Source organism: Pecten maximus, chromosome 11 (assembly GCF_902652985.1).
Source record: "Pecten maximus chromosome 11, xPecMax1.1, whole genome shotgun sequence".
Lineage (NCBI taxonomy): Eukaryota > Metazoa > Mollusca > Bivalvia > Pectinida > Pectinidae > Pecten > Pecten maximus.
In genome coordinates this window covers 1458488-1477941 of record NC_047025.1, presented here as the reverse complement: position 1 = coordinate 1477941, position 19454 = coordinate 1458488, and the positions used below count along the sequence as shown (strand labels likewise).

At 36.6% G+C, this 19454-nt stretch overlaps 1 protein-coding gene across 1 annotated transcript; it reads right to left on the bottom strand.

The window, feature by feature from the left end:
• Nucleotides 1-85: 85 nt before the first annotated feature.
• On the bottom strand, nucleotides 86-19434 carry LOC117337712. The gene is made up of 8 exons (XM_033898810.1): nucleotides 19315-19434; nucleotides 14576-14643; nucleotides 13945-14193; nucleotides 12138-12287; nucleotides 7381-7572; nucleotides 5382-5493; nucleotides 549-661; nucleotides 86-96 (listed from the first exon to the last, which is right to left on the bottom strand). The coding sequence occupies exons 1-8, from the start codon at nucleotides 19326-19328 to the stop codon at nucleotides 86-88; spliced, it is 909 nt and encodes a 302-aa protein (XP_033754701.1). The 5' UTR covers nucleotides 19329-19434.
• Nucleotides 19435-19454: the final 20 nt, after the last annotated feature.

Below are 19454 nucleotides of genomic sequence, written 5' to 3'. Positions count from 1 at the left end.
CTTTTTTCTTTTCTTTATTGCATGTTCACTATATATTAAACTTATATTTTATTAACTAGTTTTTATTAATAAATAAAATTTAATATTATACCGTACCTAGTAAATAATAATAACAAATCACACTTTTTCTGGCCTCATGAGAAAATAATTCACAACAAATGATAGATCTATATAGTTGATTATGGATTTTATATATCACATTTACTAATTAATATGTTAATGAACAATCAATTATTGGTAATAATCGAGAATTAACAAACACTATTTACATCAATGGAGAGCCCAACATAGATATTCATTCAATGCTTCGATTTATTGGGGAGATAACTCCAATAAATCAAACCATTGAATGAATCTCAGATTGAGGCTCACCTTCAATGTAAATCCATAAAAGATTTGTTTAGATTGCTGCAATTTTCTATGTGCCGGGACGTTGTGTCCCCCCCCCCCTCCAAAGTACTGATCACACAATATTACTAATTGCTTGTCATCATTTCATGATGATATTCATAAAAAAATGTTCAAAAATAATACAGTATGATACTTACTGGAGAAAATCTCACAAATGTAGAGGTGGTGTTCATTACATGACACGGTAATCCAAGATCCTGTAAACCGTTCCTGGATAACACAGTTTTTTGTTAAACTGTTATCTTTTCCTCTGTTGATTGAAATAAACAGAGTTTTTTGATAGGGATGTAAAACATCTATTTACATTCTTGACAAACATTAAAAACATAACTAAAGAATGACTATTAAAAAACTAGGAATTCCCCACAAAAAAATTATCATTCCTCCTGAAAAACTAGAATGTGAAGTCTAAATGTGAAGTCTGGAATGTGAAGTCTGAATGTGAAGTGTGAAATGTGAAGTCTGGAATGTGAAGCCTGGAATGTGAAGTCTAAATGTGAAGTCTGGAATGTGAAGTCTGAATGTGAAGTGTGAAATGTGAAGTCTGGAATGTGAAGTCTGGAATGTGAAGTCTAAATGTGAAGTCTGGAATGTGAAGTCTGAAATGTGAAGTCTGGAATGTGAAGTCTAAATGTGAAGCCTGGAATGTGAAGTGTATGAAGAAAATTTTCAGTTAAAACTTGTGTGTGATGCATTCATGTTATTCAAACAATCATGGATAATAGATCGTCCTGAAAAAACAGGTTGTCGCTTTACAGATGTTGAATTACACAATATTATATAAGGCTAATTAAAATATATTACTAAGTTGGTTCTCAGGCCAGTTTTTCTAAAATGAGATGAGTGAGGGAGTTATTTTTTTTATCATTTTATTAGTGAAAATACAGATGACTTCCCCAAGTATTCAAGGTATAAAACCAAGTATATTTTATATTTAATTTTACCGTCAGAACATACATTTTATTTCTGAGTTAAGCCAAGTCTTTGGTTTACAGTACTCCAGATAACAAGTTTACCTGACTGAAAAACATCTAAAGATTTAAATGAAAAGCATTTTTTAGTTCCGTTTCTTAATTTAATATTACCAATGTAAAGTGAGAAGAAAGTTAGTATATATCCATGTGGAATTGGTTATTTCATAAAATATGGCAAAGCTTGGCAATCAGCCTAATGGTACTGGTGAATTTCATCCTTTGCTGGGCTCTTAAGGTAAAGTTACGACCCCAGCAAAAGGGTGAAGCTTGGCTTTAAACTTCTGTTATTATTTTCCAATATGAATGCATCAATACAATATATATAGACATCCCTCAAATTACACTGACGTTATTATATATCTTCAGTTTATTTGCCTAATGTTTTATTTAAGTATAAGGTAAATGCTATTGTTATGCGTTCCAAACTCTCATACTGTGACTTATGGTAATCGGTGCTTCGGAAATGTTGCAGTTGCTTTTTTCCCAATGATGTCAAACACTTTGTCTTAACATCTGTTAAAATCTAAAACTCTGACAAAATTCAAGAAGGAGGATAAACTCACTTGTTTATGACATTGTGCGCTTTTTAGAGTCTCTTACAGACATCTTATACACATTATCATCTAACTGCTCAAGTCGTCAAGCTAGGTTATATGATTATGTACATTGTGTAACCGTTGAATTATGTACATTGTGTAACTGTTGAATTATGTACATTGTGTAACCCTTGAATTATGTATATTGTGTAACCCTTGAATTATGTACATTATGTAACCCTTGAATTATGTATATTGTGTAACCCTTGAATTATGTACATTGTGTAACCCTTGAATTATGTACATTGTGTAACCCTTGAATTATGTACATTTTGTAACCCTTGAATTATGTTCATTGTGTAACTCTTGAATTATGTACATTGTGTAACCCTTGAATTATGTACATTGTGTAACCCTTGAATTATGTTCATTGTGTAACTCTTGAATTATATACATTGTGTAAATCTTGAATTATGTACATTGTGTAACCCTTGAATTATGTACATTGTGTAACCCTTGAATTATGTACATTGTGTAACCCTTGAATTATGTATATTGTGTAACCCTTGAATTATGTATATTGTGTAACCCTTGAATTATGAATATTGTGTAACCCTTGAATTATGTACATTGTTTAACCCTTGAATTATGTACATTGTGTAACCCTTGAATTATGTACATTGTGTAACCCTTGAATTATGTACATTGTGTAACCCTTGAATTATGTATATTGTGTAACCCTTGAATTATGTACATTGTGTAACCCTTGAATTATGAATATTGTGCAACCCTTGAATTATGTACATTGTGTAACCCTTGAATTATGTACATTGTGTAACCCTTGAATTATGTATATTGTGTAACCCTTGAATTATGTACAGTATGTAACCCTTGAATTATGTATATTGTGTAACCCTTGAATTATGTACATTGTGTAACCCTTGAATTATGTACATTGTGTAACCCTTGAATTATGTACATTTTGTAACCCTTGAATTATGTTCATTGTGTAACTCTTGAATCATGTACATTGTGTAACCCTTGAATTATGCACATTGTGTAACCCTTGAATGATGTACATTGTGTAACCCTTCAATTATGTATATTGTGTAACCCTTGAATTATGTACATTATGTAACCCTTGATTTATGTACATTGTGTAAATCTTGAATTATGTACATTGTGTAACCCTTGAATTATGTACATTGTGTAACCCTTGAATTATGTACATTGTGTAACCCTTGAATTATGTATATTGTGTAACCCTTGAATTATGAATATTGTGTAACCCTTGAATTATGTACATTGTTTAACCCTTGAATTATGTACATTGTGTAACCCTTGAATTATGTACATTGTGTAACCCTTGAATTATGTACATTGTGTAACCCTTGAATTATGTATATTGTGTAACCCTTGAATTATGTACATTGTGTAACCCTTGAATTATGAATATTGTGCAACCCTTGAATTATGTACATTGTGTAACCCTTGAATTATGTATATTGTGTAACCCTTGAATTATGTACATTGTGTAACCCTTGAATTATGTACATTGTGTAACCCTTGAATTATGTATATTGTGTAACCCTTGAATTATGTACATTGTGTAACCCTTGAATTATGTACATTGTGTAACCCTTGAATTATGTACATTTTGTAACCCTTGAATTATGTTCATTGTGTAACTCTTGAATCATGTACATTGTGTAACCCTTGAATTATGCACATTGTGTAACCCTTGAATTATGTACATTGTGTAACCCTTGAATTATGTACATTGTGTAACCCTTGAATTATGTATATTGTGTAACCCTTGATTTATGTACATTGTGTAACTGTTGAATTATGTACATTGTGTAACCCTTGAATTATGTATATTGTGTAACCCTTGAATTATGTACATTATGTAACCCTTGAATTATGTATATTGTGTAACTCTTGAATTATATACATTGTGTAAATCTTGAATTATGTAAATTGTGTAACCCTTGAATTATGTACATTGTGTAACCCTTGAATTATGTACATTGTGTAACCCTTGAATTATGTACATTGTGTAACCCTTGAATTATGTATATTGTGTAACCCTTGAATTATGTATATTGTGTAACCCTTGAATTATGAATATTGTGTAACCCTTGAATTATGTACATTGTGTAACCCTTGAATTATGTACATTGTGTAACCCTTGAATTATGTACATTGTGTAACCCTTGAATTATGTACATTGTGTAACCCTTGAATTATGTACATTGTGTAACCCTTGAATTATGTATATTGTGTAACCCTTGAATTATGTATATTGTGTAACCCTTGAATTATGAATATTGTGCAACCCTTGAATTATGTACATTGTGTAACCCTTGAATTATGTACATTGTGTAACCCTTGAATTATGTTCATGGTGTAAATATTGAATGATATACATTGTGTAACCCTTGAATTATGTACATTGTGTAACCCTTGAATTATGTACATTATGTAACCCTTGAATTATGTATATTGTGTAACCCTTGAATTATGTACATTGTGTAACCCTTGAATTATGTTCATGGTGTAAATATTGAATGATATACATTGTGTAACCCTTGAATTATGTACATTGTGTAACCCTTGAATTATGTACATTATGTAACCCTTGAATTATGTACATTGTGTAACCCTTGAATTATGTACATTGTGTAACCCTTGAATTATGTACATTGTGTAACCCTTGAATTATGTACATTGTGTAACCCTTGAATTATGTATATTGTGTAACCCTTGAATTATGTACATTGTGTAACCCTTGAATTATGTACATTGTGTAACCGTTGAATTATGTACATTGTGTAACTGTTGAATTATGTATATTGTGTAACCCTTGAATTATGTACATTGTGTAACCCTTGAATTATGCACATTGTGTAACCCTTGAATTATGTACATTGTGTAACCCTTGAATTATGTACATTGTGTAACCCTTGAATTATGTACATTGTGTAACCCTTGATTTATGTACATTGTGTAACTGTTGAATTATGTACATTGTGTAACCCTTGAATTATGTACATTGTGTAACCCTTGAATTATGTACATTGTGTAACTGTTGAATTATGTACATTGTGTAACTGTTGAATTATGTACATTGTGTAACTGTTGAATTATGTACATTGTGTAACTGATGAATTATGTACATTGTGCAACTGTTGAATTATGTACATTGTGTAACTGTTGAATTATGTACATTGTGTAACTGTTGAATTATGTACATTGTGTAACCCTTGAATTATGTACATTATGTTACCCTTGAATTATGTACATTGTGTAAAGTTAACCCTTGAACTAAAATGTATTATATGTGAAGCGCATTAGAGTAGCTATACAATTATATAGTGTGGTACATAAATGTTTTATATTATTATCATCATTATTTTTATGTATTTGAATGTGAAGTTTCCATGTATTGAACTCTTACCCATTACCGAAAAACAACGAACTACGGTCTATCCAATCAAATGTTCCTTCTTTTTCTATGTCATTCAAGCCGATCCAAAAGTAAGCAACATTTGAATACTTCAGGACCAATCCTACAAAAAAACATCAACAGCATTAAATTAATTATAGGTTATATCACAAACGATTAAAAATAAGCATTTCAATTTTATGGCTGTTCCAAAATTATCCATGTGGGAGGGGTGGGAGGTATTTTAGGGCTGTTCCAAAATTATCAATGTGGGAGGAGTGGGAGGTATTTTAGGGCTGTGTCAAATTTATCCATGTGGGAGGGGTGGGAGGCATTTTAGGGCTGTACCAAAATTATCAATGTGGGAGGGGTGGGAGGTATTTTAGGGCTGTACCAAAATTAACCATGTGGGAGGGGTGGGAAGCATTTTAGGGCTGTTCCAAAATTATCCATGTGGGAGGGGTGGGAGGTATTTTAGGGCTGTACCAAAATTAACCATGTGGGAGGGGTGGGAAGCATTTTAGGGCTGTTCCAAAATTATCCATGTGGGAGGGGTGGGAGGTATTTTAGGGCTGTACCAAAATTATCCATGTAGCCAAGTCTGGTATAGGACATGGTGTCAGGGCCAGAGGAAACTCAGGCTAGCAAGGATCCAGTGTTATCCGGAATATTACAGTTTATAATTTACTTCTTTCACCCATATATATATGCATTTAGTACTTCGCAGCTTCAACACAGTGTATGCTGGGGGACATTATTTCTACATAAGTTTATATTGATGCCAAGAGACCATTCAGCAGCAAATACTTCAACCGAGCTTATTGTTTTGCCATGTATTTGGTATTTATGGAACATGTGCAAAATAGCAGGTACATCTATCATGCTTCCACGTGAAATCAAACCGTGCCAGAAAGAACTGAGTTTACAAAATGACAATGAACACAAGTTCATTACGAACTTATGACTGGACGGTCTGGCTTACCTTGTATGAAGTCATTACAGGCCCAAGTTTCCTCTGGCCTTCCAGATTAACCCTGGTAAATACAAGCCACAATATACTGTTCGGCTAGAGATATCATCTCTTTAGCTCGATTGGTTGAGCATAAGACTAGTAAGCCAGAGGTCCCAGGTTCGATCCCTAGTGGAGGCAGTTATTTAAAATTTAATAAATTATGAGCTCAGTTACATTGGTGGGATGTAGGGACTCGGAAATGATGCTCATCGCTGCTTCCGAAATCATTGCTGTTGACCCTGAAAACTCGAGGACAAGTTCTTTCCTGGAGGGGGAGTATGTAACCCTTGTAAATACTAGCTGCAATATACCGCTCATCTTCGCTAGCCAAGGCTTCTGATTATGTTACACTCCACGAACCCTTGGCGGATATAGTCGTGTTCAAACCGTCGCGCCCTGGAATCCCAGGGCACCCAATCAAATCGCGTTTTACGTTCAGGCTTGGTTTCGCAGTAAACAAAAATTGCGGCACCCAGTACAGAGCTACAATGTCGACTATGTCATGGCATTTTACCTATATACAGAGACGAACTATCTTTAGGGAAACATTCGCTGTGTTTGATCAATCTATTTATGTCATTGATCACATATCTCATCAAAATGACACAAGCCTCCATGTGTGTTTGTAAACATCTCAGATGAAGTAAATCGGTAACGCTCGTTTTGATTGGTCGAAAATTTCATGTGTAAAGAGTGGTAATTTTGAATCTCCGCTAGAGGGTCAGAACTGATGCCTATATCCGCCAAGGGTTCGTGTAGTGTAACGTAATCAGAAGCCTTGGCTAGCGAAGATGTATACTGCTCAGCTACTGAGATCTTCACTTTAGCTCGATCGGTTGAGCGTAAGACTAGTAAGCCAGAGGTGGGGCCGACCCCTAGCGGAGGCAGCGATTTGAATTTAATAAATCATGCGCTGTGTTACACAGATATGGTGTCAGGGCCAGAGGAAACTCCGGCTAAAGTCGTTACTAACTTACGACCATGGACGGTCTGGCTTACCTTGTATAAATCTATGCATGCGTGCAGAGTCGATCTTCACAAGATTTGCATTACTGAAACCACAGAACTTCTGGGCAGTCTGAAAATCAACCATGCTGCTTGGTCCACTCATTACATAGTAACAGCTGCAGGTTCCATCATGATTTTCTGGTCCACACACCCAGCCTGGGGGACATTTCCGCTTTCCTGGTTCTGTAATAAAAAAATATTAATTCCAATCTAACCATAAATCTAGTGTATTTATCCTTAAAGATGCTACACCTCCGACAGAGTGTAATAAATTGTTATTATTTTGACAATAAATGGCATTTAGTCCATATATACATGCCTATTTAAGACCTACAAATAAAAAAAATAATTTTATAACGTCAACAATTGTCAAAAAACAGACTTTGCTGCAAAGTCTGTTTTCTTTTTGTTATTTTTCATACATGTATATATATGTACAATTTTATAAAGAAAATGTATAATTAAGTCTAAAATCTGAAATTACAAATGGAAAAATCTCTAGGTGTGTCCCTCTGATATTTAGGATAAGTACAATTTACATTGATAAAAATGTTGGTGTCGGCTTAAATATTAAAATATAATTACCATGATATTTGGTTTAATTAAGGATTGAATCTTGATTTGGTCGATTTCATGGGGTCATGAATTGAGTTGGGGAGACAAATTTAATGGACTGTGAATTAAGTTGCTCTTGAGACAAATTTAATGAACTGCGAATAAAAAAGTCGGTCTAGATATTAATGTCTCGAAGCTTGCGCAAGTCCAAATGCAGAAAAGCCTGAGGAGGTCCGGATTGTGCATGTCTAGTCGGTCGAGTAAAATAGGCCGGCATTTTAGGATTAAACAAGTGGCCCATGGGGCCTGTATCGCTCACCTGGTTGGATTGGACCAAATGTCAAAATAATGTTCATATTGAATTTGTTTTATTTGTAAATCTCTAACAATGCTATATATGGTTATAGTGTGGGAATCCGAACTGCTTTAAAGATTAATGAAGTCCAGACTCTCTAAAGGTCTGAAAGACCTCAAGAATTGTTTTTAGAACATACATGCATTCATCACTTTATAACTAGTAGCGATTTAAAGGAATTACCTCTATTTCCCCTATTGGGCCCCACCCTTTTTGCCCCTCGGGGGGTCAGAGTCACCATTTATGCAAAATGTGTTCCTCTTTCCTCAAGGATGTTTCTGACCAAATTGGGTTCAAATCCATTCATAACTTTATGACTAGTAGCGATTTAAAGGAATTACCTCTATTTTCCCTATTGGGCCCCGATCCTTTGGCCCCCTCGGGGTCAGAGTCACCATTTATGCAAAATCTGTTCCCTTTCTGCCAAGGATGTTTCTGACCAAATTGGGTTCAAATCCATTCATAACTTTATGACTAGTAGCGATTTAAAGGAATAACCTCTATTTCCCCTATTGGGCCCCGCCCCTTTGGCCCCTTTGGGGTCAGAGCCACCATTTATGCAGAATCTGTTCCCCTTCTGCCAAGGTTGTTTCTGGCCAAATTTGGTCAAAATCCAATAAGAACTTCTTGACTAGTAGCGATTTAAAGGAATAACCTCTATTTCCCCTATTGGGCCCCGCCCCTTTGGCCCCTCGGGGGGTCAGAGTCACCATTTATGCAGAATCTGTTCCCCTTCTGCCAAGGATGTTTCTGACCAAATTGGGTTCAAATCCATTCATAACTTTATGACTAGTAGCGATTTAAAGGAATTACCTCTATTTCCCCTATTGGGCCCCGCCCCTTTGGCCCCTTTGGGGTCAGAGCCACCATTTATGCAAAATCTGTTCCCCTTCCCCCAAGGATGTTTCTGACCAAATTCGATTAAAATCCATTCATAACTTTATGACTAGTAGCGATTTAAATGAATTACCTCTATTTTCCCTATTGGGCCCCGCCCCTTTGGCCCCTTTGGGGTCAGAGCCACCATTTATGCAAAATCTGTTCCCCTTCCCCCAAGGATGTTTCTGACCAAATTCGATTAAAATCCATTCATAACTTTATGACTAGTAGCGATTTAAATGAATTACCTCTATTTCCCCTATTGGGCCCCGCCCCTTTAGCTTCTCGGGGGTCAGAGTCACCATTTATGCAAAATCTGTTCCCCTTCTGCCAAGGATGTTTCTGGCCAAATTTGGTCAAAATCCAATAAGAACTTCTTGACTAGTAGCGATTTGAAGTAAATGCTTACGGACGACGGACGGACGACGGACGCTGCGCCATGACATAAGCTCACCGGACCTTTGGACCAGGTGAGCTAAGAACAGCATTATTTTGTCAAAATAGAAGTATTTAGCATATCTAGTCTTCCATACTTTCATAAAACGCAAGAATACATTAAAAAATTTGATAAATTTATTAATGATTCCATGTTTATAACAACAATGTAGAAAAAGTGAAGTCGTTCCGCGGAAGGATTTTAACCATGTATTCATACGCACTGATCAGTGTCAATATGGTCAAATTCATGAGCAAATGAAACAGATTAAGTTTGGTAGTTTTATTGAGTCCAACTTGAGTAGAAATTGAAATATTGTCCTATAAACAGCCAGGGTCATTTCAGGACGTGCCAGGTTTTGGAGGTGGAGGCAAGCCAGAGTACCCGGAGAAAAACCACCAGCCTACGGTCAGTACCTGGCAACTGCCCCACGTAGGTTTCAAACTCGCAACCCAGTGGTGGAGGGCTAGTGATAAAGTGTCAGTACACCTTAACCACTCAGCCACCGCGGCCCAATGAGATCTAGTGAAAAACTTATTTGCCATTTAATGGGAACTTAATTTTAATTTAATGGGAACTTGACTTTTATTTAATGGGAACTTGACTTTTATTTAATGGGAACTTGACTTTTATTTAATGGGAAAAGTCTGTACATGTGGTCTGTCCACATAGCAATTGTTTTTATTTATAACAGTAATTCAATCAAGACTCAGTAACATGACTTCCAGTAGACCCTTAAGTCTCATTCTACCATGTTTGCTATGCAACGCCAGTTTTGATTGGTTTAAAACCATATATTATTTTCCAATAATACACGCTCGTGCCAATAATACACGCTCGTGAGTCACGGCTGTTACAATTTTATATATCTAAAATTCACCCGTTTCATAAAAGGCTACTATAGCCGCGTGGGCTAATGGGTTAGTCTTTCAATAAATTTTTATCACGACGCGATTTCGAATCCTACGGAGGCCCCCCTTTTTTTCTTTTTCTTTTTTTTTCTAATTTTCAAAATCAATGCCATATGATAGATGCTTTTGATCGTAGTACTGTATTGCCTGTATATTTCATCAACAAATAATGCAATACTCAAGAAATAAATTACAAGGTTTTCTCGGGGTTTCTTTGCTGTTTTTTCTATTAGAAAGAGGTCAATCTCAGAACTAAACAGTACATGGTAGAATAGAAATAATCAACTTTGACTCGTGTATTGTTGCAGGATATACAACTCGGACTCGGATATTTTGCAATTTTAATTAATAACTCAGGCCTGCGGCCTTCGTTATTAATTTAATTGCAAAATATCCTTGTCCTCGTTGTATATCCTGCAACAATACACGAATCATCGTTAATTATTTCTTAAGTATAGTACATCACAAGTATGTTTTCCAATCCTCAAAATGAAGTCCGAATCTTGGGATTGAAGGGACATGTTTTTCTCTTACCCTGGACAGGCCTATCCGCAGTTTTACCGGGATGAGATTTTCTTATTTCACCCCAAGGAAAAGAAAAGTTACACATGCTCTTTTCACGTTCTCAACAATTGTATTTTGTCACTTCAACAATACCATGACGTCATGGCAACAGTAAAATGACGTCACATCGACAATTTAATCATGTCACGAAAACATTTCCTTGCATTAATGTAACGTCAATATTAGATACATAAGAGGGTAAACAGGGTAAGAGAAAAATAATCATTCACCCTCATGGAAGTGAGACAGGGGAATCTCAACCCTCGGGGGTAAGATAATTAAGCTGCCAAACACTCGGCAAGCCTCGTGTTTAGCAACTTAAGAATCTTCCCCTCGGGTTGAGATTCCCCTGTCTCACCCCCAAGGGGGTGAAAAATTATATTAATCCACATGTTTTAACACTAAGATTTGGTATCTGAAATGGCTTACAAGAGAACTGAAGGATTGAACGATACACGTCCATCCCACGCCAATTAAAAATTGCATTATTGTAACAAGTGAATACAAATATCGAAATGCAATATTAATTTTATATCAAAAATGCCACTATCATTTTTAATTTTATACAAACACTATCATTTCATTTCATACAAAGTCTACAAAATGTTTGAATTCAAAGAAAATTAGTAAGTTGAAAACTGATCGAAGGGCGAAAATCTACAGTGATAAGATATTTAGGGCAATAAATTCAAGTTTTGCACAAAAAGAGTTGAATAAATGCCGTGCAGGAAAACATCAGTTGAAAAATGTAGGAGGTCCTAAACAAAAATTAAATATTAAAATAAATAAAGGGGAGTAACTCTTGCAAAAAAAAGTGAAATCATGATGTTGTTGACAGAAACACAACTATACATAACTTCATTATGAAGCCTCCTAAATTTCAAAGAGATTGGTTGAAAATTGTAGATTTCAGAGCAAACAAAAGATTACAAAAGATGGACAGACAGATAGACAGACGAACAAAACCAGACCATAATAATCCAGTCCAATTTTGAGGGTCATAAAAAAATCAAATGTCAACTGGATGCCTTGCGTAGATTCTACTTACCAAACATTTCATATCTTATTTCAATCCCTTTGTGATGAAACCCTTGCTCTCTTTTATCTGACTGGAAAGTGACGTAAGTCCCTCGCCCGATACTAATAAACTGTTCTGCATGAACACCTGGACAAACCTGTCTGGTATATCGACCTAGACCTAAAACCAAACAAATGTACAGATCAGGATTGAAGGGTCTAGTCTTGCGTCTTACTGAGTTGACAGTTCCCGACGTATTTCAAGGACATCTTTGATTCACCTAAAACATGAAAATGTTAACACTGTCAATTGAGTTATTCCGTAATAAGATAATATATATGAACATTATGGAAAAACTATTTCTTATTCAGAGTATAAAACTTTTATGACTTGACAGTACTTATGTCAACCACGTTCTCTATTTTTTGACATCTGATTAATACAAAATGCATGAAACATTTATATTCTTGAAAAAATGAAAATCTTCATTTTTCAAAATTACTTTAAAAAAATTTTTTACCAACTAATCATGTATTACTGCAGTGTTTTTTTCAGGTAATTTTTTCAACAGCCTATGCCTTTTCAATTGGGAAAATAATTGTGGTGTTTGGTGAATTTGGGAAAATAGCAAATAATGACAAAATACTTAAATAAGTCAAAACACTTCATTTATTGGCTTTTCTGGTCTGCCTCATGATATGAAGAGTCAGTAGAAAGCATCCTGGGTTATTACTTAGACTACAAAACAAAGGAAGTCTTCTTGTTTTGTCTACCGACTCTCTGAAACGCTTGCCAGCATGTCATTTGTGGAAAGCGCAACAGTGATCAGGATTCGAGTTACCTCCCTTATACCGTTTATACGACTAATTAAGGCCAACTTGCCTATCGCGGAAGTAAATTTGTCAGGCTACTGTTCACGTGTATGATGATCAACTATCGTACCATAATATTCACATATTCTAGGAATGAAATACAATACAGATAACCAGATAGAAATTCAATAAAAAAAATTTTAATTTTTTTTTTTAAATTGGGAAAAATGATGTTTCAAAATTGGGAAAATACACCTTTTTTTGGCAAGGGGAAACAGCCCAAAGTGGGCTGTAGATCTAGCCAAAAAAAATCACTGTACTGGTGCAATTACTAGTAATAATTTACATAAGCATATACTTTAAATCAGACTTGTGGCCTGTTTTCATTTTCAGCTTGTAATATTGATAGCAAGAGTTGTTATAAAGACCTTACATACTAATGTAGCTCGCCAAAAGGGTTAACATTCAGGATTACATTTTTAAAGTAGATCAAAGGTCACAGTCAAAGCCAGCAGGTCAGCAGATGTAGCTCCTGTAACAAGAATTAAGAAATTCTTCTCCTGTGCAGTTAATATGTACTGCAGCCAATTGTTAAAGCTTTTTAAAGGAGGTCAAAGGTCAGGGTGCATGGTCAGCAGGTCGGCAAGTGCAGTACCAATGGAAAGGTCTTGTGACAAGGAACATGTCAAATCTGAAAGCCCTTTATATCATGTATGGTTATAAATAACATATACTGTTGCCAAAGTTAAGTTGTTTAAAAGTAGGTCAAAAGTCACAGTCAAGGTCAGCAGAACTGTAAATATAGTACCAATGGAAAGGTGTTTACATCATGTCACAAGGATCATATATTGAATACCTAAGCTGTATACCCTTAGTTTTGACACAACACTAGTACGGTTTTATAAAACATTGACCTAGCTGTGACTGTCTACAGATGATGCCAATGCCAGGAGTATATCAACAGCTCCCTTGGACTTCATCCAAGCAAGCTAAAATCGTACAACTGTGTAGTATTGTGTACTTACTATTTTTAATCTTGAGATGGTCTTGTTCACTGCATTTTTCATCATGATTCTCAGGTCGTAGATCCACTTTGACAAATGTCAGTTTCACTCTTCCATTTGCCCCAGCATCTAAATACCACTCGCATTCCATACCACTGGTGTAATAGTTCTTTCCAGGGAGTCTCGTAATTATAGACCCATTCATTGCGAGAAAATCATATGTCCTCACTGTACGATTAAGACAGTGGTGTGTCAGATTACTGCAGCCTTCTGTGTACAAAAATAAAAGTTCACGAATTAAATCAAAATTTAATTTTGCATAAGTTGTTCAAATATTCCTGATAAGTTTAGAGAGTGGTCTGCATTCTCATTTCCAAATTACATACACATTGAAATATCAGGGCATTAATGCTCAAGGCAAAGAAATCTTTAATAAAGGTGGAATTGAGATAAATACCAGATAAAAATATATGAGTCCTCAGGACTTGTGCCTTTCCTATAGGAAGCTAAAGTAGTCACTCAATTTTTTTTAGTACCATTGAGGAATTACTCTCTTAAAATTTTGGATTATTCTGAAGTTAATGTTGGCGATGAATGAAAATGTTAACGTTTCCACACAATATACATGTACAAAAAGGCAATAGATTGTTACCTGTTACTTCTGTTGTTACAAACATCAACACAAATGTCAACAGCCAATTGCAACATAGCCTTCCTGGCCTACAAAGAAGAAAATTAGTCAAATTTGAAATGCTATTAATGCAATATTAATATTGTATATGCAAACCAGAAATCTATTTGGATTTGGTTTCTGTTGACATTTTTTGAATTCTACAATGTATATACAAATGTACTATGTAGTCGATTGGCCTCCATGTTGACCAGTGTAAAGCGAGGGTCTATACAGATGAAATAGAACACTGATATGGGACTAAATAGGTGTTTTGGGGTAAATAAATATCTCATTTATCCATATATATGTAAGGTAGGTGTTATGTCACACCCGATTTTAGTGTATCTGCACCAAAACCTTAGCAGCACCAAACGATGTCGGAGAATTCCACCTTTTTATATAGCAGTGCCCTCTGGCCCTACACCAGATATGGTAGCCCTGTATTCCATTATACAGCTGGCTCCATATAATTTTCATGGGACTTTGTGATGGGGGAATGAGCTTAAAACCACAGGTACAAGCCTGAGCCTCCCCTCTGTCAATTATATAATAGTTATAGCATATAAAATGCGGATGTATTGACAGATATGGCTAGTACTGTACCTGTGGAACAAGAGGCAAAAATAGCCCCAAAGATCTCTGCTACATATGTACATATGTACCTGTTGCCTATACACGTAGCTATATCATTGCACAAAACTGCAGGAGCTTGACATGGTCCTATGATCTATGATAAAAAAAAATCACAGAATCTGATAACAAGACCAGACAGTTGAAGTACTAACCCGAAGTGTTCTGATGTTAATATCGCCTTAAAAGCTGATTCTACATAGTAAGATCGTCTGAAATTTCGGACTATTTATACTTAGTTTAAACACAGGTGCCGGACTCGTTTTATAAAATAATAACATATAAGAGTACATATAAATATGTACTCTTATATGTTATTATTTTATAAAACGAGTCAGGCACATAATATAAAAAAATTATGTACTCTTATATGTTATTATTTTATAAAACGAGTCCGGCACCCGTGGTTTAAGCCCCTGTGCATATTTTTTTTTTTACAAATCACACATATAATTATATCAAGCAAAATGTTATAATTCCTCCAGTTAGGCTTACTTCGCAAGTTAGTTAAGCTGACAATACATGCAAAGCTGTCATACTAAGACCCCCCTAATTTCTAGTCATACACTTCCTCGTATACATCAACGACCTACCAGACTACATCAAACACAGCACTCTCAGACTCTTCGCCGACGACAGCATCATCTACAAGACAATCCACAACATAAACGATGCACACAAATTACAACAAGACATAAACGCAGCAGGACAGTGGGAACAAGACTGGCTCATGAAATTTCACCCAAACAAATGCAATATCATATCCACTTCAAACAAACGCACCAAAACAACATACAACTATAAACTGCATGACCACACACTGCAACAAGTCGACGCCAGCAAATACTTAGGACTCACACTACAGAAAAATCTCAAATGGGATACACACATCAACAACATCACCGCAAACGCCAACAGATCACTAGGCTTCCTAAAACGCAACCTGAAAATAAACTCACAACATATAAAAGAACATGCATACAAAGCCCTAGTGAGACCCAAACTGGAATACTGCTCTTCCATATGGGACCCGCACAACACAAACCAAATCAACCAAATAGAAAAAATTCAATGCAGAGCAGCACGATACGTACAAAACAGATACCACAACACAAGTTCAGTACAAGACATGATGGACAAACTCAACTGGCCCACACTTCAAACACGTAGACTCAAGACCAGACTCATACTATTATACAAAATCATTCACCATCATGTCGCAATAGACCCACACAGCATCATGCACCCAGCAGACCCTAGGACAAGGCAAACACACCCCTACACCTTCAGACACCTATCTGCCACCAATGACACATACAAATACTCCTTCTTCCCACACACAATAACACAATGGAACCTCCTCCCGGTGGCAGCAGTACAATGCACTCAAACACACACCATAAACACATCCTCATAATGTTTTATCTTATAGTTTCCACTAAACAAGAGGCCCATGGGGCCTGTATCGCTCACCTGGTTGGATTTGACCAAATGTCAAAATAAAGTTCATGTTCAATTCCTTTTGTTTGTTAACCTCAAACAATGCTATTTATGGTTATAGCGTGGGGATCCCAACTGCTTTAAAGAAATAATGAAGTCCAGACTCTCTGTGTTTACAACATGCATTTATAACTTTATGACTAGTAGCGATTTTAAGGAATTACCTCTATTTCCCCATTAGGCGCCACCCCTTTGGCCCCTTGGGGGTCAGAGTAACCATTTATGCAAAATCTGTTCCCCTTCCCCAAAGAATGTTTCTTACTAAATTGGGTTCAAATCCATTCATAACTTTATGACTAGTAGCGATTTAAAGGAATTACCTCTATTTCCCATATGGGGCCCCGCCTCTTTGGCCCCTTGGGGGTCAGAGTCACCATTTATGGAAAATCTGTTCCCCTTCCCCCATTGATGTTTTTGACCAAATTTGGTTCAAATCCATTCATAACTTTATAACTAGTAGCGATTTAAAGATATTACCTCTGTTTCCCCATTAGGCCCCGCCCCTTTGGTCCTTTGGGGGTCAGAGTAACCATTTATGCAAAATCTGTTCCCCTTCACATAAGAATGTTTCTGACCAAATTGGGTTCAAATCCATTCATATCTTTATGACTAGTAGCGATTTGAAGGAATTACCTCTATTTCCCCATTAGGCCCCACCCCTTTGGCCCCTTAGGGGTCAGAGTCACCATTTATGCAAAATCTGTTCCCCTTCCCCAAAGGATGTTTTTTACTAAATTGGGTTCAAATCCATTCATAACTTTATGACAAGTAGCGATGTGAAGGAATTACCTCTATTTCCCCATTAGGCCCCGCCCCTTTGGCCCCTTGGGGGTCAGAGTCACCATTTATGCAAAATCTATTCCCCATCCCCAAAGGATGTTTCTGACCAAATTGGGTTCAAATCCATTCATAACTTTATGACTAATAGCGATTTAAAGGAATTGCCTCAATTTCCCCTATTGGGCCCCGCCCCTCAGGCCCCTTGGGGGTCAGAGTCACTATTTATGCAAAATCTGTTCCCCTTCCCGCAAGAATGTTTCTTACCAAATTGGGTTCAAATCGATTCATAACTTTATGACTAGTAGCGATTTGAAGGAATTACCTCTATTTCCCCATTAGGCCCCGCCCCTTTAGCCCCTTGGGGGTCAGAGTAACCATTTATGCAAAATCTGTTCCCCTTCCCTGAAGGATGTTTCTGACCAAATTTGGTTCAAATCCATTCATAACTTTATGACTAGTAGCGATTTGAAGGAATTACCTCTATTTCCCCTAATGGGCCCGCTCCTTTGGCCCCTCGGGGGTCAGAGTCACCATTTATGCAAAATCTGTTCCCCTTCCCCAAAGGATGTTTCTGACCAAATCGGGTTCAAATCCATTCATAACTTCATGACTAGTAGCGATTTGAAGGAATTACCTCTATTTCCCCATTAGGCCCCGCCCCTTTGGCCCCTTGGGGGTCAGAGTCACCATTTATGCAAAATCTGTTCCCCTTCCCCAAAGGATGTTTCTGACCAAATTGGGTTCAAATCCATTCAAAACTTTATGACTAGTAGCGATTTTAAGGAATTGCCTCAATTTCCCCTATTGGGCCCCGCCCCTCAGGCCCCTTGGGGGTCAGAGTCACCATTTATGCAAAATCTGTTCCCCTTCCCGCAAGAATGTTTCTTACCAAATTGGGTTCAAATCCATTCATAACTTCATGACTAGTAGCGATTTGAAGGAATTACCTCTATTTCCCCATTAGGCCCCGCCCCTTTAGCCCCTTGGGGGTCAGAGTAACCATTTATGCAAAATCTGTTCCCCTTCCCTGAAGGATGTTTCTGACCAAATCGGGTTCAAATCCATTCATAACTTCATGACTAGTAGCGATTTGAAGGAATTACCTCTATTTCCCCCATTAGGCCCCGCCCCTTTGGCCCCTTGGGGGTCAGAGTCACCATTTATGCAAAATCTGTTCCCTTTCCCCAAAGGATGTTTCTGACCAAATTGGGTTCAAATCCATTCATAACTTTATGACTAGTAGCGATTTAAAGGAATTGCCTCAATTTCCCCTATTGGGCCCCGCCACTCAGGCCCCTTGGGGGTCAGAGTCACCATTTATGCAAAATCTGATCCCCTTCTGCCAAGGATGTTTCTGACCAAATTTGGTCAAAATCCAATAAGAACTTTTTGACTAGTAGCGATTTGAAGCAAATGTTGACGGACGGACGACGGACGACGGACACCGGACGACGGACGACGGACGCTGCACCATGGCATAAGCTCACCGGACCTTCGGTCCAGGTGAGCTAAAAATTAATTTAAAAAAAAAACCCCTCTCACTGTACCCAAATCCCTGCACTTTTTTAAATTCTTTTAAAGCATAGTACAATCCTTCTCACAACCGTAATCGTCATTTTTGACGGAGGTTAGTCAACCAAAGAAGAAGAAGAAATTTCCATATACACAGATATGTTTAGTCTGAAAATGATCTAATGTCATGAATTTTTGCCTTAGATAACGTTTATAGCCATCGTTACTCGGGTTTGCAGCTAGGATGACTCATGATTTAGTAAGAAACACTTCATTCTGATCATTTCAAGATTTACCTGTTCAGATTCATTATTCACAGCCTCAGTTTGTCTAATTTCAGATTTTCCACTTTTGTAAGATAATTATTTTGACAGATTCTGTTTACGTCGTACGAAATGTAACTTCTTACAGGAGAGCTACAATAACATTTCGGACA